Raw genomic sequence first — 24,446 nt, 5'->3', positions numbered from 1 at the left:
CAGATGTTAAAATCCTAACCTCTAAGATAATGGTTTCAAAAGCTTTGAGAGTTTTGATTAGGTAACCCTAATGAATGTGATTAGTACCTTTATAGAAGAGGCCCAAGTGAGATGCTTTGTTCCTTCTGCCATATGAGGACACAGCAAGAAGGCATCCCCTGTGAGGAAGCAGGCACTCATAGACAACAAACCTGCAGGACTGTTCTTGGACTTTTATGCCAGAAATGTCAGAAATAAATTGTGATAAGCCACCCCGTTTATGATATTTTATTACAGCAGCCTGAATGGTAGTGAGAGCACTGGACTAGGAGCTGGGCAACCCTGGTCTATTCCTTCTTCAGCCACTGTGACCTTAGGTAAGCCATTACCTCTCTTGGGCATAATAGCTCTCTTTAATAAAGTGAGCTTATTGGATTAAATGATTACTAATATCCGAGGGTGGAGCCAAGATGGCCAAATAGGAACAGCTCCGGTCTACAGCTCCCAGCCTGAGCGACACAGAAGACGGGTGATTTCTGCATTTCTGTTTGAGGTACCGGTTTCATCTCACTAGGGAGTGCCAAACAGTGGGTGCAGGACAGTCGGTGCAGCGCACTGTGCGCGAGCCAAAGCAGGGCGAGCCATTGCCTCACTTGGGAAGTGCAAGGGGTCAGGGAGTTCCCTTTCCTAGTCAAAGAAAGGGGTAACAGACGGCACCTGGTATATAGGGTCAGTCCCACCCTAATACTGTGGTTTTCCAACGGGCTTGGAAAATGGCACACTAGGAGATTGTGTCCTGCACCTGGCTCAGAGGGTCCTATGCCCACGGAGTCTCGCTGATTGCTAGCACAGCAGTCTGAGAGCAAGCTGCAAGGCGGCAGTCAGGCTGGGGGAGGGGTGCCCGCCATTGCCCAGGCTTGCTTAGGTAAACAAAGCAGCCAGGAAGCTCCAACTGGGTGGAGCCCACCACAGCTCAAGGAGGCCTGCCTGCCTCTGTAGGCTCTACCTCTGGGGGCAGGGCACAGACAAAAAGTCAGCAGGAACCTCCACAGACTTAAATGTCCCTGTCTGACTGACAGCTTTGAAGAGAGTAGTGGTTCTCCCAGCACGCAGCTGGAGATCTGAGAATGGACAGACTGCCTCCTAAAGTGGGTCCCTTACCCCTAAGCAGCCTAACTGGGAGGCACCCCCCAGTAGGGACAGACTGACACCTCACTCGGCCAGGTACTCCTCTGAGACAAAACTTCCAGAGGAACTATCAGACAGCTGAATTTGTGGTCTCACGAAAATCCGCTGTTCTGCAGCCACCGCTGCTGACACCCAGGCAAACAGGGTCTGGAGTGGACCTCTAGTAAACTTCAACAGACCTGCAGCTGAGGGTCCTGTCTGGTAGAAGGAAAACTAACAAACTGAAAGGACATCCACACCAAAAACCCATTTGTACATCACCATCATCAAAGACCAAAAGTAGATAAAACCACAAAGATGGGAAAAAACAGAGCAGAAAAACTGGAAACTCTAAAAAGCAGAGCACCTCTCCTCCTCCAAAGGAATGCAGTTCCTCACCAGCAATGGAACAAAGCTGGATGGAGGATGACTTTGACAAGTTGAGAGAAGAAGGCTTCAGACGATCAAACTACTCTGAGCTACGGGAGGAAATTGAAAACAACAGCAAAGAAGTTAAAAACTTTGAAAAAAAGTTAGAAGAATGGATAACTAGAATAACCAATGGAGAGAAGGGCTTAAAGGAGCTGATGGAGCTGAAAGCCAAGTTTCGAGAACTACGAGAAGACTGCAGAAGCCTCGGTAGCAGATGCGATCAACTGGAAGAAAGGGTATCGCTGATGGAAGATGAAATGAATGAAATGAATGAAATGAAGTGAGAAGGGAAGTTTAGAGAAAAAAGAATAAAAAGAAATGAACAAAGCCTCCAAGAAATTTGGGACTATGTGAAAAGACCAAACCTACGTCTGATTGGTGTACCTGAAAATGATGGGGAGAATGGAACCAAGTTGGAAAACACTCTGCAAGATATTATCCAGGAGAACTTCCCCAATCTAGCAAGGCAGGCCAGCATTCAGATTCAGGAAATACAGAGAACGCCACAAAGATACTCCTCAAGAAGAGCAACTCCAAGACACATAATTGTCAGATTCACCAAAGTTGAAATGAAGGAAAAAATGTTAAGGGCAGCCAGAGAGAAAGGTCGGGTTACCCACAAAGGGAAGCCCATCAGACTAACAGCTGATCTCTCAGCAGAAACTCTACAAGCCAGAAGAGAGTGGGGGCCGATATTCAACATTCTTAAAGCAAAGAATTTTCAACCCAGAATTTCATATCCAGCCAAACGAAGCTTCATAAGTGAAGGCAAAATAAAATACTTTACAGACAAGCAAACGCTGAGTGATTCTGTCACCGCCAGGCCTGCCCTACAAGAGCTCCTGAAGGAAGCACTAAACATGGAAAGGAACAACCGGTACCAGTCCCTGCAAAAACATGCCAAATTGTAAAGACCATCGAGGCTAAGAAGAAACTGCATAAACTAACGAGCAAAATAACCAACTAACATCATAATGACAGGATCAGATTCACACAACAATATTAACGTTAAATGTAAATGGGCTAAATGCTCCAATTAAAAGACACAGACTGGCAAACTGGATAAGGAGTCAGGACCCATCAGTGTGCTATATTCAGGAAACCCATCTCACGTGCAGAGACACACATAGACTCAAAATAAAGGGATGGAGGAAGATCTATCAAGCAAATGGAAAACAAAAAAAGGCAGGGGTTGCAATCCTAGTCTCTGATAAAATAGACTTTAAACCAACAAAGATCAAAAGAGACAAAGAAGGCCATTACATAATGGTAAAGGGATCAATTCAACAAGAAGAGCTAACTATCCTAAATATATATGCACCCAACACAGAAGCACCCAGATTCATAAAGCAAGTCCTGAGTGACCTACAAAGGGACTTAAACTCCCACACAATAATAATGGGAGATTTTAACACCCCACTGTCAACATTAGACAGATCAAAGAGACAGAAAGTTAACAAGGATATCCAGGAATTGAACTCAGCTCTGCACAAAGTGGACCTAATAGACATCTACAGAACTCTCCACCCCAAGTCAACAGAATATACATTTTTTTCAGCACCACACCACACCTATTCAAAAATTGACCACATATTTGGAGGTAAAGCTCTCCTCAGCAAATGTAAAAGAACAGAAATTAAACTGTCTCTCAGACCACCGTGCAATCAAACTAGAACTCAGGATTAAGAAACTCACTCAAAACTGCTCAACTACATGGAAACTGAACAACCTGCTCCTGAATGACTATTGGGTACATAATGAAATGAAGGCAGAAATAAAGATGTTCTTTGAAACCAACGAGAACAAAGACACAACATACCAGAATCTCTGGGACACATTCAAAGCAGTGTGTAGAGGGAAATTTATAGCACTAAATGCCCACAAGAGAAAGCAGGAAAGATCCAAAATAGACACCCTAACATCACAATTGAAAGAACTAGAAAAGCAAGAGCAAACACATTCAAAAGCTACCAGAAGGCTAGAAATAACTAAAATCAGAGCAGAACTGAAGGAAATAGAGACACAAAAAACCCTTCAAAAAATTAATGGATCCAGGAGCTGGTTTTTTGAAAAGATCAACAAAATTGATAGATCACTAGCAAGACTAATAAAGAAGAAAAGAGAGAAGAATCAAATAGATGCAATAAAAAATGAAAAAGGGGATATCACCACCGATCCCACAGAAATACAATCTACCATCAGAGAATACTACAAACACCTCTACGCAAATAAACTAGAAAATCTAGAAGAAATGGATAAATTCCTCGACAAATACACCCTCCCAAGACTAAACCAGGAAGAAGTTGAATCTCTGAATAGACCAATAACAGGTTCTGAAATTGTGGCAATAATCAATAGCTTACCAACCAAAAAGAGTCCAGGACCTGATGGATTCACAGCCGAATTCTACCAGAGGCACAAGGAGGAACTGGTACCATTCCTTCTGAAACTATTCCAATCGATACAAAAAGAGGGAATCCTCCCTAACACATTTTATGAAGCCAGCATCGTCCTGATACCAAAGCCTGGCAGAGACATAACCAAAAAAGAGAATTTCAGACCAATATCCTTGATGAACATTGATGCAAAAATCCTCAACAAAATACTGGCAAACCGAATCCAGCAGCACATCAAAAAGCTTATACACCATGATCAAGTGGGCTTCATCCCTGGGATGCAAGGCTGGTTCAACATACGCAAATCAATAAATGTAATCCAGCATATAAACAGAACCAAAGACAAAAACCACATGATTATCTCCATAGATGCAGAAAAGGCCTTTGACAAAATTCAACAACCCTTCATGCTAAAAACTCTCAATAAATTAGGTATTGATAGGACGTATCTCAAAATAGTAAGAGCTATCTATGACAAACCCACAGCCAATATCATACTGAATGGGCAAAAACTGGAAGCATTCCCTTTGAAACTGGCACAAGATAGGGATGCCCTCTCTCACCACTCCTATTCAACATAGTGCTGGAAGTTCTGGCCAGGGTAATCAGGCAGGAGAAGGAAATAAAGGGTATTCAATTAGGAAAAGAGGAAGTCAAATTGTCCCTGTTTGCAGATGACATGATTGTATATCTAGAAAACCCCATTGTCTCAGCCCAAAATCTCCTTAAGCTGATTAGCAACTTCAGCAAAGTTTCAGGATACAAAATCAATGTACAAAAATCACAAGCATTCTTGTACACCAATCACAGACAAACAGAGAGCCAAATCATGAGTGAACTCCCATTCACAATTGCTTCAAAGAGAATAAAATACCTAGGAATCCAACTTACAAGGGATGTGAAGGACCTCTTCAAGGAGAACTACAAACCACTGCTCAATGAAATAAAAGAGGATACAAACAAATGGAAGAACTTTCCATGCTCATGGGTTGGAAGAATCAATATCGTGAAAATGGCCATACTGCCCAAGGTAATTTATAGATTCAATGCCATCCCCATCAAGCTACCAATGACTTTCTTCACAGAATTGGAAAAAACTACTTTAAAGTTCATATGGAACCAAAAAAGAGCCCGCATCGCCAAGTCAATCCTAAGACAAAAGAACAAAGCTGGAAGCATCACGCTACCTGACTTCAAGCTATACTACAAGGCTACAGTAACCAAAACAGCATGGTACTGGTACCACAACAGAGACATAGATCAATGGAACAGAACAGAGCCCTCAGAAATGATGCCACTTATCTACAACTATCTGATCTTTGACAAACCTGACAAAAACAAGAAATGGGGAAAGGGTTCCCTATTTAATAAATGGTGCTGGGAAAACTGGCTAGCCATATGTAGAAAGCTGAAACTGGATCCCTTCCTTACACCTTATACAAAAATTAATTCAAGATGGATTAAAGACTTAAATGTTAGACCTAAAACCATTAAAATCCTACAAGAAAACCTAGGCAATACCATTCAGGACATAGGCGTGGGCAAGGACTTCATGTCTAAAACACCAAAAGCAATGGCAACAAAAGCCAAAACTGACAAATAGGATCTAATTAAACTAAAGAGCTTCTGCACAGCAAAAGAAACTACCATCAGAGTGAACAGGCAACCTACAGAATGGGAGAATATTTTTGCAACCTACCCATCTGACAAAGGGCTGATATCCAGAATCTACAATGAACTCAAACAAATTTACAAGAAGAAAACAAACAACCCCATCAAAAAGTGGGCAAAGGACATGAACAGACACTTCTCAAGACATTTATGCAGCCAAAAAACACATGAAGAAATGCTCATCATCACTGGCCATCAGAGAAATGCAAATCAAAACCACAATGAGATACCATCTCACACCAGTTAGAATGGCCATCATTAAAAAATCAGGAAACAACAGGTGCTGGAGAGGATGTGGAGAAATAGGAACACTTTTACACTGTTGGTGGGACTGTCAACTAGTTCAACCATTGTGGAAGTCAGTGTGGCGATTCCTCAGGGATCTAGAACTAGAAATACCATTTGACCCAGCCATTCCATTACTGGGTATATACCCAAAGGACTATAAATCATGCTGCTATAAAGATACATGCACACGTATGTTTATTGCGGCACTATTCACAATAGCAGAGAGTTGGAACCAACCCAAATGTCCAACAACGATAGACTGGATTAAGAAAATGTGGCACATATACACCATGGAATACTATGCAGCCATAAAAAATGATGAGTTCATGTCCTTTGTAGGGACATGGATGAAACTGGAAAACATCATTCTCAGTAAACTATTGCAAGGACAAAAAACCAAACACCGCATGTTCTCACTCATAGGTGGGAATTGAACAATGAGAACTCATGGACACAGGAAGGGGAACATCACACTCCGGGGACTGTTGTGGGGTGGGGGGAGGGGGGAGGGACAGCATTAGGAGATATACCTAATGCTAAATGAAGAGTTAATGGGTGCAGGAAATCAACATGGCACATGGATACATATGTAACAAACCTGCACATTGTGCACATGTACCCTAAAACCTAAAGTATAATAATAAAGGAAAAAAAATGATTACTAATATCCTCTTTTAACTCTAGTGATTTTATAATTTTATAATTTTATGTGAGCACTCAGTGTTAAAAAAAAAAAAGGCTATGAAACTCAAAGTATAATTTTATCTGAGATAATGGGAAAACCCTCAAGGAGTGATTCAACTGCATGTTTCAGGTGTAAGAAAAATGTCCATGATGTCTCTCTTGAATTGTGGTAACATTTGAAATCACAGAATGCAAAGTTTTGGTGGGTTCTTAAATGATTTATTATCATATTCTACATGCAAACTGCTTTACATTTCCCAGCAGCAAGGTATAGGCTTCTTTGGGCATGTTCTGACATGTCTGAGTGAACTTATCCCAAGTAACATTGGCCCGCAGGTCAAATTTCTACAATTAGTCTTCCAACACCCAGTTTTTATAATGTCACATACTCTTCAAGTTCCTAGAAAACACCCCCAACCGCCCCCAAAATGTACATATTTAATCACTGAATTGGGTTATCCAACCTGAGTCCAAGAAGAAGCCACAGCTCTCATGCGGTCTGCCTCAGGCTTTGGGCAGCTGAGACAGCCCGTGACTGTTGTGTCCCATCTGTAGGAAGTAGAAACTCACTGGTCAGTCACCACCATTGAAGAATACTGTAGCTCTACAACAGCAAATGGGCATGATTTTGATGAATTCTCTACAAACATTTTCTGTATGTACATTTATGCCCAGGCCAGACTTAATACATTTACCTAAAAATATTGTAATATATCTTTGTATTAAGTAGTCAATAGCACCATATTGTCAGGTTTTAAAAATGAAGTGTCCATAGCTCCGTTTTAAGTGCTCTTCAAATTAGAAGTTGGGAAGGTAGCCTATAATCTTGGTTGTGTAAACTTAACATATTTATACTTTGTCCTCCAAATCTTACATGCTCTTGTGTTTGGCTAATGACTTGCAGCCTAAACTATTGGAGATTTAGGTTTCCTGTATGCAGTGCTGTTCCATTAATCTAACCCTCTATGCTGGTATTGAGCTGCTTATATCCTTTTAGTCCAGAAAGCTTTCAGCAACCCAGGAATAAAAATTTATCCTTTAGGAAAGAGTAGAAAACATATCCAGATAATATCACATAAGCCTGAAAAGCCTGAGTAGGAAGTTTTCCTTTCTCAATATCTGTTAACTTATGATTTCTGTAACCTCACAGTAATTCTACTTCTTAGCTTCTCTTCCATCATTCAAATGACAGTCAATCTTGGTCCCTATCTTCCTTCATTTTATTTGTCTTCAGGAATAATGCCGCCATTCACTAATCACAGGCATTATCTGAAATAAAGAGGCAAGACAACTAAAAGTACACATACTAAATGTCTAAATGTCTCCCAAGTTTCTTGAAGATGGATGTAAAAATACTGCCTGAAACAAATGATATCAAAAGAACTTACAAAAGAGTATGTAAAGGGACAAAAGGGAGAGATGAAAAAGGACTTGACAGGAGCAGGTTGATGTTTGGAGAAACAAGTTCTGATGGTTTTAAATTTTGTTGTCTGAGACTTAGCTTCCTACAGGTTGTCTTTTGAAATCTAAACTTTCACGTAGAATTCAATCAGAAATCCTGGGGGATTGCCTATTCAGGTCAAATAACTGAAAAGGTTGAAAAAATGATGTCAGCAATAACCTTGATTCGGTCCTCCACTGGCAACATTTTAGGAAGTACATGATTTTTTGGAGTCACAAGACATTTTTCAGAAATTGGAGTCTTGCAAAACTTGAAATTGTCTGTCATACTATCATTTACTCTGTTTTGTCAGTGGAGACCTGGCCAATTCAGTTTTTGCTTTCAGTGACTGAGGCTTTGCTTTAACCTGGTGACCCCAAAAATATCTTCGATGTGTTTGATGATTTTTATTTGGCTTAGAAGCACAGCAGATGAGCCAAGTATGGCAGGCTAGATGCTCTGAGGAAAGGCTGCACATGTACCTACCCAGAATAAGGAAGGAGCAAGGAAGTCTAATTCAATTTTGCACAAGATGAGATCCTGCTGCACACTGGCAACACTTCCCTGTGTATTTCAGCCTTTCACGTTTAGTATTCTTCCTTCACCTCTGCCTTTCATTTTTCCACTCTATGATCAGGCCGGTTCTCAGCCAGACATGCCCCCTACTTCTTCCCTACCTGTTCTCAGCCAGACATGCCCCCTACTTCTTCCCTTCACCCATCTTTCACATATAGCCTGTGTTTCCATAAAGCTTTCCTTCATCATTCCTGGCAAAAGGGAGCTTTTCCCTCTTTCCATTCCTAGGGCTTATCATCTGCCTAAATGCAGCATAGGTTATATATGTACAGGTTGTATCTGTAAGGTTGGCTTTTCTCTCCAACTACAAAGCTCACTACTGGAGGATAGCATTGGATTTAATTCATTTTTGACTCCTCCATGGCATATAATAGTTTCTCAGTGAAAGTTTACTGGGAAAACGTTTTCTGGAGTGGGCTGCTCCTGGGAAGCTTCAAAGTTAGAAAATCACGTCCTTAAAGTGTGATTAGGATGTAGGCCTAATATCCCCTAAACGGTGTTGTTTAGTTTCTGGGAGAAACATTAGCTATTGACTTTATTCTTTTCTAAAGTATTTGTCCATCAATGATTGTCTTCAAACTGAGCAATGAAGAAGATGGGAAGGGGAGAATGTGGAATCCTAATCTACATTTTGTTATCTTTCCCCTCTCTCATTCCAGTAAAGTTTCTGCTACACATAATGATGAGGACTGGCAGATGATTGATACCTTTTGTTCAGAGTTCTACAGCAAGTGTATCCTAGTGGCTATATTATATTATTGATTGCTGTAATAATCAAGCAATAATATTGCTGTATATTATTTAGATTTATAATTTTAGGTACTCTTAGTAAGTTGATATTGCATTTTCTACTCAATATTTCATTTGTGACCTTTTGTTTACAGATGTTGAAAGTAAAACGGAAACACAAAGGTCATGGATGCCTATGTTTTTCTCCATATCTCGGTCACTAGCTTCCCTTAAGATGGATATTGTGGAATGAACAATTTCTCTGTGACAGAAATAGACTAAGACAAGGGCCCTTCTTGGATTTCTAAATATGTAAGGAAAGCAAAGGAAAGCATTTACTCAAGGCCCTCTCTTTTCAAAGAAATGAAGTATGTAACTCAGGAAAGCGTGGGGATTAGAAAATGGCTTTCTTACATAAAAGAGCTGGCTGTTTGCGTATTCCCTGAGCTATTGATGAGAAAGTCGTTGTCATATAATGCCACAAAATATAATATTTCCTAAAATGATTAATGAACATTCAGTTCATACAAATTACTTCAGAATATTATGAGAGATTCAGAACCAAAGGGATCTTCTCATTTCTTAGCTTAGTAACAGCTGTAGATTGACTTAAATGTGAGCAAATGCCAGTGAAAGATGTCAGTTACATAATTTTAAATGTAAGGATCAAATTTCTAAAACATGCTCAAAGTGCTAGAAATCTTTTTAATTCTACTCTCAACCAACTCAATTCATACTCTAAATTTCTTTTCTTCAGGAGTGATGCAATTTTGAGTTAGTTTTTAGTTCTGTAGGAAAATTTCACTAAGTTGTATCTCCAGCACAATTATTGTTGTGAGAGCATCTGCAACATAAAACAAAATTTTCCTAACTTCCTCAGAAGCAAATGGGAATAAGAACTTTAAGCTAAGGAGAAAAAAAAAAAACCAAACAAACAAACTGGAATATAGGAATCTGTATTCCTGCAGGTCACCAAAAAGGCATTGGGGTGCCATGAAAACCCAGGGTCATTGTTTTACTGTAAGGGGCCAGATAAACATTTTAGGCTTTGCAGTCCATATGGTCTCTGTTGAAAGTACTCAACTCTGCCTTGGCAACATAAAAGCAGCCACAAACACTATGTACGTAAATGAGCATGCCTGTGTTCCAATAAAAATGGGGCTTTGGTAGATTTGCTCTGTGAATCATAGGTTGCTTGAGTGCTGAAAACTTTTTTTGAGATTTGAGTTCAGTTCTTGGGGAATTATGTGGAAATTACTCCTTAAAAAAATACGCACGTAAGTTTTAATGTGTGTATCTTAAAGACGAGAGATAAAATGAACGACTGACATTCAAGTAAGAGCATAAATAACTAATTTGTTTACTAATAATCTCTTTTACTGATACCTTTAGTTCATTGGGCATAAGAAATCACCTAAACCCCAACTCAGCTGTACCCACTCACTAAACTCACAAGACATTTTAAAATGTTGAAGGAAATACAGCAACATCTGTTGCACATGGAATGGACTACTATTACAATGTTTGTTTAGGCCTAACTCCTTAATAAATGGACGTGTTACAACATTCTTTTGGCTTATAGAGGACTTTTAAAATATTACTGAGACTTAACGGTGCCATAAACAGAAAAACAAAATTACAAATTATGAATATGCTATTTGTTCCCTACGCTGCTGCATATTAACTGTATTATAGGCATATAAAATAGGTCTTAAAAGGAGGCAGTATGAGATGATAGTTTTCAATATATAGTCATATATATTTTTTTTTGACAGAGTTTCGCTCTTGCTGCCCAGGCTGGAGTGCAGTGGCGTGATCTTGGCTCACTGCAACCTCTGCCTCCCAGGTTCAAGAGATTCTCCTGCCTCAGCCTCCTGAGTAGCTGAGATTACAGGCGTGTGCCACCACGCCCGGCTAATTTTTGTATTAGGGGTTTCACCACGTTGGCCAGGCTGGTCTCAAACTCCTGACCTCAGATGATCTGCCAACCTCGGCCTCCCAAAGTGTTGGGATTACAGGCGTCAGCCATCACGCCCAGCCTATAGTTATACTTAACTGTACCTTTACAAAACAGATGAACTGCTCTACATCTATCAAGGAAAGGACAAACATAGTAAATTTTTATCATTCACAAACTGTCAGAGTTGAGAGAGAGCTCAGGGAAAACAACAGCTTTCAAAAATTAGAATGTAAGGTCTTGTATTTAAGTAGCCTGAAATAATCTTTTAAATGGAAAATAAAGATTAATCAGAGTGAAAATTAAATGTCATTTTGACAGAACCACAAGCAAAGATTAAATATATATATTCTATATGTTTTCCAGGTCAATCTTCAAAATGAGCTGAAAACAACTATTTAGAATAGTGTGATTTTGCAGTCTTAGCATTGCTGTTTAGAGTATCAAACGAAATTCTGGGCCACAGACACCCTGCATTTCTCCAGTCTGGGATGCTCCTGTCAGGGCTTTAGAGATGGCCATAGGGATGGAACAAAACACTGATCTGGGATAAGGCATAGCCAACCAAGACAGGAAAAGAGTAACCCATTGGTGGAATCTCATTTTTCCGTTACTGACCAATGACAATATACCAATATTCAAATTGTATCACTTTCAATCAGAGGATGAGAAGAGGTTTTCTGCCACTTGGCTCATTTGAGCTCAACCAGGTAGATGCCTGGAGTCTTCTCTAGAGCAACATCTGATTCCTTCAAAGGAGTAAGACAGTTCACTTTCTCGTCAAGGCTTCTGTTTTGCCCTGGTGGACCTCTGAGCCACACGACAGGGAACAGACTGAGTTCTTGAAGGAAGTTAATATCACACAACCCAATTGTCTTGAGTGCATCACAGAGCATTTATGAAAGTTGGCATTTTAAATAACCAAACATAAATTAATCAAGTTTGTTAATTGCTCTCCAAGATAAGTATAGAAATGGCCAAGCTTTATGAGCTGAGATTATATTATCTGATCTCAGGTAATAGCCACAGGGAGTAATAATGACAAAACTTGCTCTTAATATATTGGTCAAAATATAGAAAGAGGAAATGCTGAACTTGGTTACTGTGGGTGGTTGGCTGATATCTCTCCAGTGGTCTCTCTTTTTTTTTCTTACTTGCCAAGGAGACAAAAATTCACCCTGAGTGTGTCAGGGGAACAAAAGGACTTTGAAAAAGTTTATAGGAAATTATTGGGTACATTTCTGTTTATCATGTGTTTATGAATATTGTAATACCAATAGTGAAATAACATGTACATAATTTTTTTAAATGCAGACACACATAACATCTAACCATTAAACAGTGTTCAGCCAGTAAATGCTCAACTACTAGCAATGACCCTGATCAGGAACATATCAGTGATGAACATACGGAAATTAGAATATGGACTAATAGGCAGGAATTACAAGGAAATTACACATCATTTTACATAGGTTACTATCTGGAAATTTTGCACCATCTAAAGTAAATCTAGACAACATGAGTGAATACTTTGCAATGACAAATAAGTGACATAATGGCACTATGATTAATTGACTCTGCTATGTATATTTGTCAATTATACATTGGGTCAACCATCAAGAAAATGCTAGTGCTGATTCACTTTGTTGACCTTTTTTAAAAACAATTCTAAAACAAAATAAATGGCTTACTAAGTTTATCCTTTGCCTTTTCTGGCATTTACTTTTCTTTTTCCAACTTGAAATACAATCAGCTGCTTCTGTGCAATAAAAACTGATTTATGAAACAAAATGGCTCTCTCCAAATCTTCAGCCTGTAGGCAACCCACCATCAGTTACCATGCATGTGAAAAAGGACATAGGGATTGCTAAACATTCTGAATTACAAAATATGTTTAAAATACTATGAAATTGAAGTCACAGTAAAAATTGTTCCTTTCTTTTTAAGTTTTCCACTAAAAATGACTATAGAACCTTGAGGATTATTCTAAAATCAGTATGTAAAAATTTTTCAAAAGTCTTTTGTTAAATCCATGTGTAATGGCAGTGTTGATTAAACCCTTCTGAGGAAATCTAAAACATGCCAGCTAATGGTCATATTCCCACTTTGAGGATAACTGGCATGATATCACCATCATTACACAATCTTCATCATGCAGATTTGATATGGTTCATTAGATTTCCAGAAATACATATTGCCTATGATACAAGGATGGCATGCAGCTTAATCCAGGCCTCAAAATCAGATTCTATGTGCAGTTCTTCCTGAATGAAGACACATGGTTGGCTGAGAGTAGATTTTGGTAAGCAAGAATGCTATTGGCATCATGGCAGTACTCAGCAGACTCTAGGCTGTAGTCAAGACTCCAGGGCCCATCAGGAGTCAGAGGGATTGGTCAGTAGATAATTTAGTAATGCCCAGGAAAGTGTTGTTCTTTGAAGTCATGTTAGGAATCATTTCTCCTCTGAAGTAAATGAATGGGCAGGAGTGGTCAAAAAGCTTTTACTCAGTGTGTAACATTTCTGAAACACATTCTTTGTGGCCTCCCACCAGCTCCTCAATGCGAGAACTGAGGCCACTTAAATCTAAGCATAGAACTTCAAGTGTCACTTTGCTTAAAATAAAAAGTACTCTAGACTAGTGCTGTCTAATATGGTAGCCACCAGCCACATGTGACTATCGACCACTTGATGTACCAAAGGCCTAACATACACTCCTGATTTTGAAAACAGTATAAAAATAAAGAATTCAAAATATCTCATTAAATTTTAATATTGACTATATATTGATAGAATAATTTGGATGAATTGGATTAAAAATACTATACCTTCATCTATTTTTCTTAAAATGTGACTAATAGAAAATCTTAAATGACACGTGCTTGCATTATATTTATATTTATATAATGCACTTGTTCTGGACAATTAAGTTCTACAACTATATTATTCTAATTTTTACCTATTTATGTGTCCTGGGACAAGTGAAATTACAGTTTGAGAAAAAATACTGGATTCCAATTAGACTTTGTTAATGGGGGAAATAATTCAAGACTGTCCTTCATGGTTATAAAAAAAAAAACTAGTTTATGCTATGTAGCTGAACTTATCTCAAAATAAAAACCCATAATGTAATGTGATGTTAGCTCTAAAATGCAAAATGTAATTTATTGTTTGCTGAAATTTGAATTATTTTGCTTTGTGACTATATTGCCAATTAGGAGTGATGTTATGAAGTATTTTGTTAAATTAAATCTCTGTCTACTATTATTTAGCTAAGTAATCTTTGAGATCGACAATACATTCCACTTTAACAAGCAATATAAACATTGGCTGTTCTTTCAAAAATGTTAACATAATTATCCTAACTTAGGATGTATGTATATGAAATCTTTGAATAATTTGAAATGATCAATATTTTTGAAAGTTTGATTTGTTTCCTACTGAAACAACTAAATTAGTCACTATATAGTCATTATCAGAATCTAATCTTTAACATGAGTCAAAATTTAAAAATCTCATTGATTTTTTAAAAATGTAGTTTATAGGTTTAAAAAGATAGAGGGAATTGTCTTCAACTCTTGAGTACTCACGTGGAGGAATGGTAATATGCACTCATTTAAATGAGTAATTTCAAAAATACACATCGGCCATGGTATTTGCATCATTGTTTCTATAGTTCACAGGGCCAAACAATGCAGTCAGCCCTACCCTAGTGTTGAAATAATGTAACAACTGCCCTTGGAACAATATGGCTGTGGGCAGGGAGGAATGATGTGTTCTGATCTTTCAGCTAAGTTCCACTTTCTAACAAGACCCCCTTCCCTCTCTTTGCTCTTCCAACACATATACGTGTGTGTGTGTGTGTGTGTGTGTGTCTGTTCAGTCTCATGGTAAAAAGTACAACAGGAAATTGATCCTCTTAAATGGAAATCTTAATGCTTAACAAAGAAGACATTCTTAAAGGTTAAAAATAGAGAGCCCCTTATAATGGACAACATGGGAATTCTGAGAGGGAATAATTAAATGAGGAAGGAAGGAAAGAGGGAATAAGAAAAGTGCCCTCTACTAGATAGTACAAATAAAACAAAACAAAAAATAATCTTCTTCTGAGCCCAGATGATGTGCTTCTTCAGGGGCTCCGTATCAGTGACCTGTCAGATTCTTAAACTATGAAAGATAAGAAGTCCTACGTTGTTTTCTTCCCATGAGAATAGTAGTAGAGGGAGATTTGTGATTGAAAAGAAGAATGTCTACTGAGGTCCAACAGCCTCTACAAACTGGAGCTTTAATTTCATTTTCTAATTCAATAGTTTTGAGGGAGAGCCAACATAATTTAAGATCTCTTTTTTTAATGAGGATTTTTGTGTGACAGTCATTTTTATTGTCTTTATTTGGTCTCTGAAAATAATTATTTTTTAAGATGAGTTCTTTTTTAAAATTGAGAAAACCCACCAAAAATGTGACACATAATTAATCTGATAAAATATTCATTTCAGCTCAAACTAGAAATAAATTGGAGCTACTTAGTGCGATTTCTATAAGGGGGAAAGTGTTTCTATGAAAGTCAAAGAGAAATTAAATTTATTCTGTGAAAAATCATAATAAAATATTAGGTCTAATGTTCCAGCTTTTTAAGAGTCTGATTTGAAATCAGTATTTTTCTTTATTTTTATTTTTGTTTGTTTTTTAAGGTAAATAAATTGCATTGTGCTAAATTTATTGGCAGGCACATTCTCAACACTACATTGTAAAATGTGGGTACTTTCATTCCAAATACAAGAAAAAGACATACTAGCTTTTCATAAATAACTTTAGTTTATAAGTGATATGTGTAGATAACCATCAATTGGATAAAAAAAGAGCTTTGGTAAAGAATAATGTTTTCTTACTCTATTAAAGTCAATAATGAATAATCTTATAATGGAATATTATTCCTATTCTATGAAGACACTTTGGCACTAACCTGTGAAATAGATTTTTCTAAATATTTGAAACTTGGTAATTATAGAGTTTATCCATTAAAATGTTCTTATCTGTAAAGTTGTATAAATTCATGAGTAAATACAATTTTATCTGGAAAATGAAAATGAATCAATCTTACCTTCATCAGTTTAAGTACAGTCTTACCTTCTTTTCTTCCCTGTTTATTACACCCTAAGCTTTGTCTATCAGAAAGTCATCTTATTGGAGAGCAGGTGAGGGAAAGAATGGAACTCAGCATGAGTTTGTAAATTACTTCCTCCAGGGTTGTAAAATGGCAGAATCTTAGAACATTTTGGTTATTATTAATATAGTGCATATAAATAAGAATAAAATAAAGCATTCTCCACACAAGCTTTAGGGAAATATGGCTTCATGGCCTTTAAGGATACTTCAATTTCTTACCATTGCAAGTGGATTTTTTTTTGCACATATGTACAACTATCATCTACAAGCATCTCCTTGTAAACAGTTTGAACACATCAATGATAAAAAGTAAAATGTTGTAAAAGTTATGGGACCATGTCTTTTAGCACTACCTAGTATTAGCTAAGCAGTAGTTCAAAGGAATTACTGCCTTGTGAAGAAATTCAAAGGATGTAGTATGGCTAGGTTTTCAAAGCAAAAACAATTTGCTACTATTCACTTCAAATATGTGCCACTAGTTGCTGAAAATGTATGCTTTTAAGTCTTATGTTGTGTTAACTTGCAAAATTTAAATCATCGGTATTAGGTATCCCTTACATGCCATAGAAGACACTATTATTTTCATAAAGCAGTCACATGCATTGAAGTTAGAATTACCAACTGGTATATATGTATTTTTTTTGCACCTCAAAAACAGAATCACTATAGTACATATCATGCTTCCACATCTTTCTTGCTGAAGGACGAAGTACATAAAATGCCGGTGTTTGGCTTCCAGATCTGAAGGAAGCTGGTTTAGTACTCTGGCAGGATCACATCTTGCTGTGGAACTTCAAAGCCCACAGCAGAGCTTCCTTGCCCTTCTCTGGGAGCTGCTGCTTCCTCCACAGTCTTCAGCTTCTCCTCTGCTAGGCCCTCCTCTAGTTCCAGGTCACCCACCTTTATCCCATCCTCCACTGCCTTGGGCACCATTTTGGGGGCCTCTTCAGCATTTATATCTGCACCTTTAACTTTCTCTAAGGCTTGCACCTTCATCAGCTCAGCCTGTGCCCCCTTAACTGTGGCTTGGGCCCCATCGCCTTGAATTTTCTCTCCTTCTGGAATAGCTTTCATGTCCTCGTTGCCGTCTTGGATTGGAGAAGGGTCTCGGCTAGGCTTGTGGCTCTCCTGGATGCTGCCATGGCTGCTGCTGGCACTTCCCAGGCGGGAAGAGGCCACCACAGCCTTCACCGCTGCCTGATTGGAAACAGAAGAGTGTCAAGTGTTACCTCTGCTTTAACACCCCAAATCAGAGCTCAACCACAGCTTTGCTTTTAGGGATTCTGTTTTATGCGTTAGTGTTAAAGTTTTCAAAGTACCTTATTCCTAGATTGTTTCCCAAAAGAAAATTTGGAGAATGAACAGTAAAACCTCTTTCATCTCAAATTAAATACAAATTAGTGTATTTAATCATCTGGACAACTGAAAGCCTGAATACATGTGTTTACCTGTGGCTAACCAATTTTTGAAAATTTTAATCTCTGTTGCCCAGTGTATTTGTTTTATGGAACACTAGTTCTGTGGATGTTAGTAGTTTTTACCATATGGACGTCATCATGGGGATATAAGAGTTCTGTGATCAAACTAGCTGGAGAAATCCTAGGTGAAGTCAATACTATTTAATTTGGGGTATTTATAATTAATTTGACTATGGAACCTTTCAGATTTATTTAGTCTGTATCAGACTGTAAGCAATGGCTGCATAGGACCCTAATTCTGACCCCCAGCTGCTCTCTGAGATCCTTTACTTACATAGCTAGTCCTAAACACAGTTATGTAATAGAAAAGCTCCTAATCTCTATTCGATAGGTACTATATAAAATGATATATTTAGTTAAGTAATTCATTATATCACTTAAATTTTTACATTTTTGTCAAGTTATTATTTATCTATACTAGTAAATATAGTTTCAAAAATTGTTTCCCAAGTTTTACATATTCTGAAAGAAAACAACTTTCTGAATAAATATCAGTTTTTCCTGAACAATGCTGTTTAAGCAGTACACTTTAATTAGATGAGAAGCAGCAATAATATATTTGGTATGTAAATATCAACATAACAAACTTCCCTTTATTAATCATGTATTCCTTATGAGAGTATATGAAAACGTAAGTAGCTTTGTGTCAGCCTTATTGGAGTTTCAAAGCAGGATTTTCCCTGGTGCCTTAAGAAATAGATAATAGTGAGGGGGGTGGAGCCAAGATGGCCGAATAGGAACAGCTCCAGTCTACAGCTCCCAGCCTGAGCGACACAGAAGACTGGTGAGTTCTGCATTTCCATTTGAGGTACCAGGTTCATCTCACTAGGGAGTGCCAAACAGTGGGTGCAGGACAGTCGGTGCAGCGCACTGTGCGCGAGCCGAAGCAGGGCGAGGCATTGCCTCGCCCGGGAAGTGCAAGGGGTCAGGGAGTTCCCTTTCCTAGTCAAACCAAGGGGGAACAGACAGCACCTGGAAAATCGGGTCAGTCCCACCCTAATACTGTGCTTTTCCAACGGGCCTGGAAAACGGCACACCAGGAGATTGTGTCCTGCACCTGGCTCAGAGGGTCCTATACCCACGGAGTCTCACTGATTGCTAGCACAGCAGTCTGAGATCAAACTGCAAGGTGGCAGCAAGGCGGGGGTAGGGGCACCCGCCATTGCCCAGGCTTGCTTAGGTAAACAAAGCAGCCAGGAAGCTCGAACTGGGTGGAGCCCACCACAGCTCAAGGAGGCCTGCCTGCCTCTGTAGGCTCCACCTCTAGGGGCAGGGCACAGACAAACAAAAATTCAGCAGGAACCTCTGCAGACTTAAATGTCCCTGTCTGACTGACGGCTTTGAAGAGAGTAGTGGTTCTCCCAGCACGCAGCTGGAGATCTGAGAACGGACAGACTGCCTCCTAAAGTGGGTCCCTCACCCCTGAGCAGCCTAACTGGGAGTCACCCCCAAGTAGGGACAGACTGACACCTCACTCGGCCAGGTACTCCTCTGAGACAAAACTTCCAGAGGAACTATCAGACAGCTGAATTTGTGGTCTCACGAAAATCCGCTGTTCTGCAGCCACTGCTGCTGACAACCAGCCAAACAGGGTCTGGAATGGACCTCTAGCAAACTCCAACAGACCTGCAGCTGAGGGTCCTGTCTGGTAGAAGGAAAACTAACAAACTGAGAGGACATCCACACCAAAAACCCATTTGTACATCACCATCATCAAAGAGCAAAAGTAGATAAAACCACAAAGATGGGGAAAAAACAGAGCAGAAAAACTGGAAACTCTAAAAAGCAGAGCACCTCTCCTCCTCCAAAGGAATTCAGTTCCTCACCAGCAACAGAACAAAGCTGGAAGGAGGATGACTTTGACAAGTTGAGAGAAGAAGGCTTCAAACGATCAAACTACTCCGAGCTACGGGGGGAAATTCAAAACAATAGCAAAGAAGTTAAAAACTTTGAAAAAAAATTAGATGAATGGATAACTAGAATAACCAATGGAGAGAAGGGCTTAAAGGAGCTGATGGAGCTGAAAGCCAAGTTTCGAGAACTACGCGAAGATTGCAGAAGCCTCGGTAGCAGATGCGATCAACTGGAAGAAAGGGTATCACTGATGGAAGATGAAATGAATGAAATGAAGCAAGAAGGGAAGTTTAGAGAAAAAAGAATAAAAAGAAACGAACAAAGCCTCCAAGAAATTTGGGACTATGTGAAAAGACCAAACCTACGTCTGATTGGTGTACCTGAAAATGACGGGCAGAATGGAACCAAGTTGGAAAACACTCTGCAAGATATTATCCAGGAGAACTTCCCCAATCTAGCAAGGCAGGCCAATATTCAGATTCAGGAAATACAGAGAATGCCACAAAGATACTCCTCGAGAAGAGCAACTCCAAGACACATAATTGTCAGATTCACCAAAGTTGAAATGAAGGAAAAAATGTTAAGGGCAGCCAGAGAGAAAGGTCGGGTTACCCACAAAGGGAAGCCCATCAGACTAACAGCTGATCTCTCGGCAGGAACTCTACAAGCCAGAAGAGAGTGGGGGCCGATATTCAACATTCTTAAAGAAAAGAATTTTCAACCCAGAATTTCATATCCAGCCAAACTAAGCTTCATAAGTGAAGGAGAAATAAAATACTTTACAAACAAGCAAATGCTGAGTGATTTTGTCACCACCAGGCCTACCCTAAAAGAGCTCCTGAAGGAAGCACTAAACATGGAAAGGAACAACCGGTACCAGCCACTGCAAAAACATGCCAAATTGTAAAGACCATTGAGGCTAGGAAGAAACTGCATAAACTAACGAGCAAAATAACCAACTAACATCATAATGACAGGATCACATTCACACACAACAATATTAACTTTAAATGTAAATGGGCTAAATGCTGCAATTAGAAGACACAGACTGGCAAACTGGATAAGGAGTCAGGACCCATCAGTGTGCTGTATTCAGGAAACCCATCTCACGTGCAGAGACACACATAGACTCAAAATAAAGGGATGGAGGAAGATCTATCAAGCAACTGGAAAACAAAAAAAGGCAGGGGTTGCAATCCTAGTCTCTGATAAAATAGACTCTAAACCAACAAAGATCAAAAGAGACAAAGAAGGCCATTACATAATGGTAAAGGGATCAATTCAACAAGAAGAGCTAACTATCCTAAATATATATGCACCCAACACAGAAGCACCCAGATTCATAAAGCAAGTCCTGAGTGACCTACAAAGGGACTTAAACTCCCACACAATAATAATGGGAGATTTTAACACCCCACTGTCAACATTAGACAGATCAAAGAGACAGAAAGTTAACAAGGATATCCAGGAATTGAACTCAGCTCTGCACAAAGTGGACCTAATAGACATCTACAGAACTCTCCACCCCAAATCAACAGAATATACATTTTTTTTCAGCACCACACCACACCTATTCCAAAATTGACCACATAGTTGGAAGTAAAGCTCTCCTCAGCAAATGTGAAAGAACAGAAATTATAACAAACTGTCTCTCAGACCACAGTGCAATCAAACTAGAACTCAGGATTAAGAAACTCACTCAAAACCACTCAACTACATGGAAACTGAACAACCTGCTCTTGAATGACTACTGGGTACTTAATGAAATGAAGGCAGAAATAAAGATGTTCTTTGAAACCAACGAGAACAAAGACACAACATACCAGAATCTCTGGGACACATTCAAAGCAGTGTGTAGAGGGAAATTTATAGCACTAAATGCCCACAAGAGAAAGCAGGAAAGATCCAAAATTGACACCCTAACATCACATCACAATTAAAAGAACTAGAAAAGCAAGAGCAAACACATTCAAAAGCTAGCAGAAGGCAAGAAATAACTAAAATCAGAGCAGAACTGAAGGAAATAGAGACACAAAAAACCCTTCAAAAAATTAATGAATCCAGGAGCTGGTTTTTTGAAAAGATCAACAAAATTGATAGATCACTAGCAAGACTAATAAAGAAGAAAAGAGAGAAGAATCAAATAGATGCAATAAAAAATGAAAAAAGGGGATATCACCACCGATCCCACAGAAATACAACCTACCATCAGTGAATACTACAAACACCTCTATGCAAATAAACTAGAAAATCTAGAAGAAATGGATAAATTCCTCGACAAATACACCCTCCCAAGACTAAACCAGGAAGAAGTTGAATCTCTGAATAGACCAGTAACAGGCTCTGAAATTGTGGCAATAATCAATAGCTTACCAACCAAAAAGAGTCCAGGACCTGATGGATTCACAGCCGAATTCTACTAGAGGTACAAGGAGGAGCTGGTACCATTCCTTCTGAAACTATTCCAATCGATACAAAAAGAGGGAATCCTCCCTAACACATTTTATGAGGCCAGCATCATCCTGATACCAAAGCCTGGCAGAGACATAATCAAAAAAGAGAATTTCAGACCAATATCCTTGATGAACATTGATGCAAAAATCTTCAATAAAATACTGGCAAACCGAATCCAGCAGCACATCAAAAAGCTTATACACCATGATCAAGTGGGCTTCATCCCTGGGATGCAAGGCTGGTTCAACATATGCAAATCAATAAATGTAATCCAGCATATAAACAGAACCAAAGACAAAAACCACATGATTATCTCAATAGTGCAGAAAAGGCCTTTGACAAAATTCAACAACCTTCATGCTAAAAACTCTCAATAAATTAGGTATTGATGGGACGTATCTCAAAATAATAAGAGCTATCTATGACAAACCCACGGCCAATATCATACTGAATGGGCAAAAACTGGAAGCATTCCCTTTGAAAACTGGCACAAGACAGGGATGCCCTCTCTCACCACTCCTATTCAACATAGTGCTGGAAGTTCTGGCCAGAGAAATCAGGCAGGAGAAGGAAATAAAGGGTATTCAATTAGGAAAAGAGGAAGTCAAATTGTCCCTGTCTGCAGATGACATGATTGTATATCTAGAAAACCCCATTGTCTCAGCCCAAAATCTCCTTAAGCTGATTAGCAACTTCAGCAAAGTCTCAGGATACAAAATCAATGTACAAAAATCACAAGCATTCTTGTACACCAATCACAGACAAACAGAGAGCCAAATCATGAGTGAACTCCCATTCACAATTGCTTCAAAGAGAATAAAATACCATCAGAGTGAACAGGCAACCTACAGAATGGGAGAAAATTTTTGCAACCTACTCATCTGACAAAGGGCTAATATCCAGAATCTACAATTAACTCAAATAAATTTACAAGAAAAAACAAACAACCCCATCAAAAAGTGGGCGAAGGATATGAACAGACACTTCTCAAAAGAAGACATTTATGCAGCCAAAAAACACATGAAAAAATGCTTATCATCACTGGCCATCAGAGCAATGCAAATCAAAACCACAACGAGATACCATCTCACACCAGTTAGAATGGCCATCATTAAAAAGTCAGGAAACAACAGGTACTGGAGAGGATGTGGAGAAATAGGAACACTTTTACACTGTTGGTGGGACTGTCAACTAGTTCAACCATTGTGAAAGTCAGTGTGGCGATTCCTCAGAGATCTAGAACTAGAAATACCATTTGACCCAGCCATCCCATTACTGGGTATATACCCAAAGGATTATAAATCATGCTGCTATAAAGACATATGCACACGTATGTTTATTGCGGCACTATTCACAATAGCAAAGACTCGGAACCAACCCAAATGTCCAACAACGATAGACTGGATTAAGAAAATGTGGCACATATACACCATGGAATACTATGCAGCCATAAAAAATGATGAGTTCACGTCCTTTGTAGGGACATGGATGAAACTGGAAAACATCATTCTCAGTAAACTATCGCAAGGACAAAAAACCAAACACCGCATGTTCTCACTCATAGGTGGGAATTGAACAATGAGAACTCATAGACACAGGAAGGGGAACATCACACACTGGGTACTGTTGTGGGGTGGGGGGAGGGGGGAGGGATAGCATTAGGAGATATACCTAATGGTAAATGACAAGTTAATCGGTGCAGCAAAACAACATGGCACATGGATACATGTGTAACAAACCTGCACATTGTGCACACGTAGCCTATAACCTAAAGTATAATAATAATAATAATAGTAATAAAAGATTATACTAATTTTTCAGGAACAATAAAGTTGGACCAAAAAAAAAAAAAGAAATAGATAATCGCATTAGATGAAGAATGGTAGAACTGTTATTGATAGATCAAGATGAGATAAATTTTTTGAAAACAAAACAAAACAAAACAAAATATATGCTATCTTACCTTAAGCTTACGCCGGGCATTGAATTCTTGGAGCTTCTTTTGAGCGGTATCCATGTGTACAAAATTGGCTGCTTTACCTGTGACCCACGGATGCTGGAGAGCTTGAAAGGTAGTCAGCCGTTTCTTTGGATCCAAAATGATTAATTTTCTGACCTGAAATAATAAAGAACCATAAACTTAGCGAGGTTTTTAGGATGACCTGGGCTTGCCCT

The 24,446-nt window shown here is 38.9% G+C and overlaps 1 protein-coding gene across 1 annotated transcript in view; it reads right to left on the bottom strand.

Annotated features, from left to right (window-relative positions):
• Positions 1-6,814: 6,814 nt before the first annotated feature.
• The window catches only part of CAMK4 (calcium/calmodulin dependent protein kinase IV), a 267,538-nt gene continuing 249,906 nt past the window's right edge, over positions 6,815-24,446 (bottom strand). Inside the window, exons 11-12 of the mRNA XM_055298362.2 lie at positions 24,235-24,387; positions 6,815-17,682 (exon numbers count right to left, since the gene is read on the bottom strand). Coding sequence (XP_055154337.1) covers positions 17,242-17,682; positions 24,235-24,387 — 594 coding nt within the window. The 3' untranslated portion in view covers positions 6,815-17,241. The remainder of the gene's footprint in view (positions 17,683-24,234; positions 24,388-24,446) is intronic.

The sequence above is a fragment of the Symphalangus syndactylus genome, chromosome 11 (genome assembly GCF_028878055.3).
Source record: "Symphalangus syndactylus isolate Jambi chromosome 11, NHGRI_mSymSyn1-v2.1_pri, whole genome shotgun sequence".
NCBI classification, from domain to species: domain Eukaryota; kingdom Metazoa; phylum Chordata; class Mammalia; order Primates; family Hylobatidae; genus Symphalangus; species Symphalangus syndactylus.
This window is presented reverse-complemented; position numbering and strand designations above follow the sequence as displayed.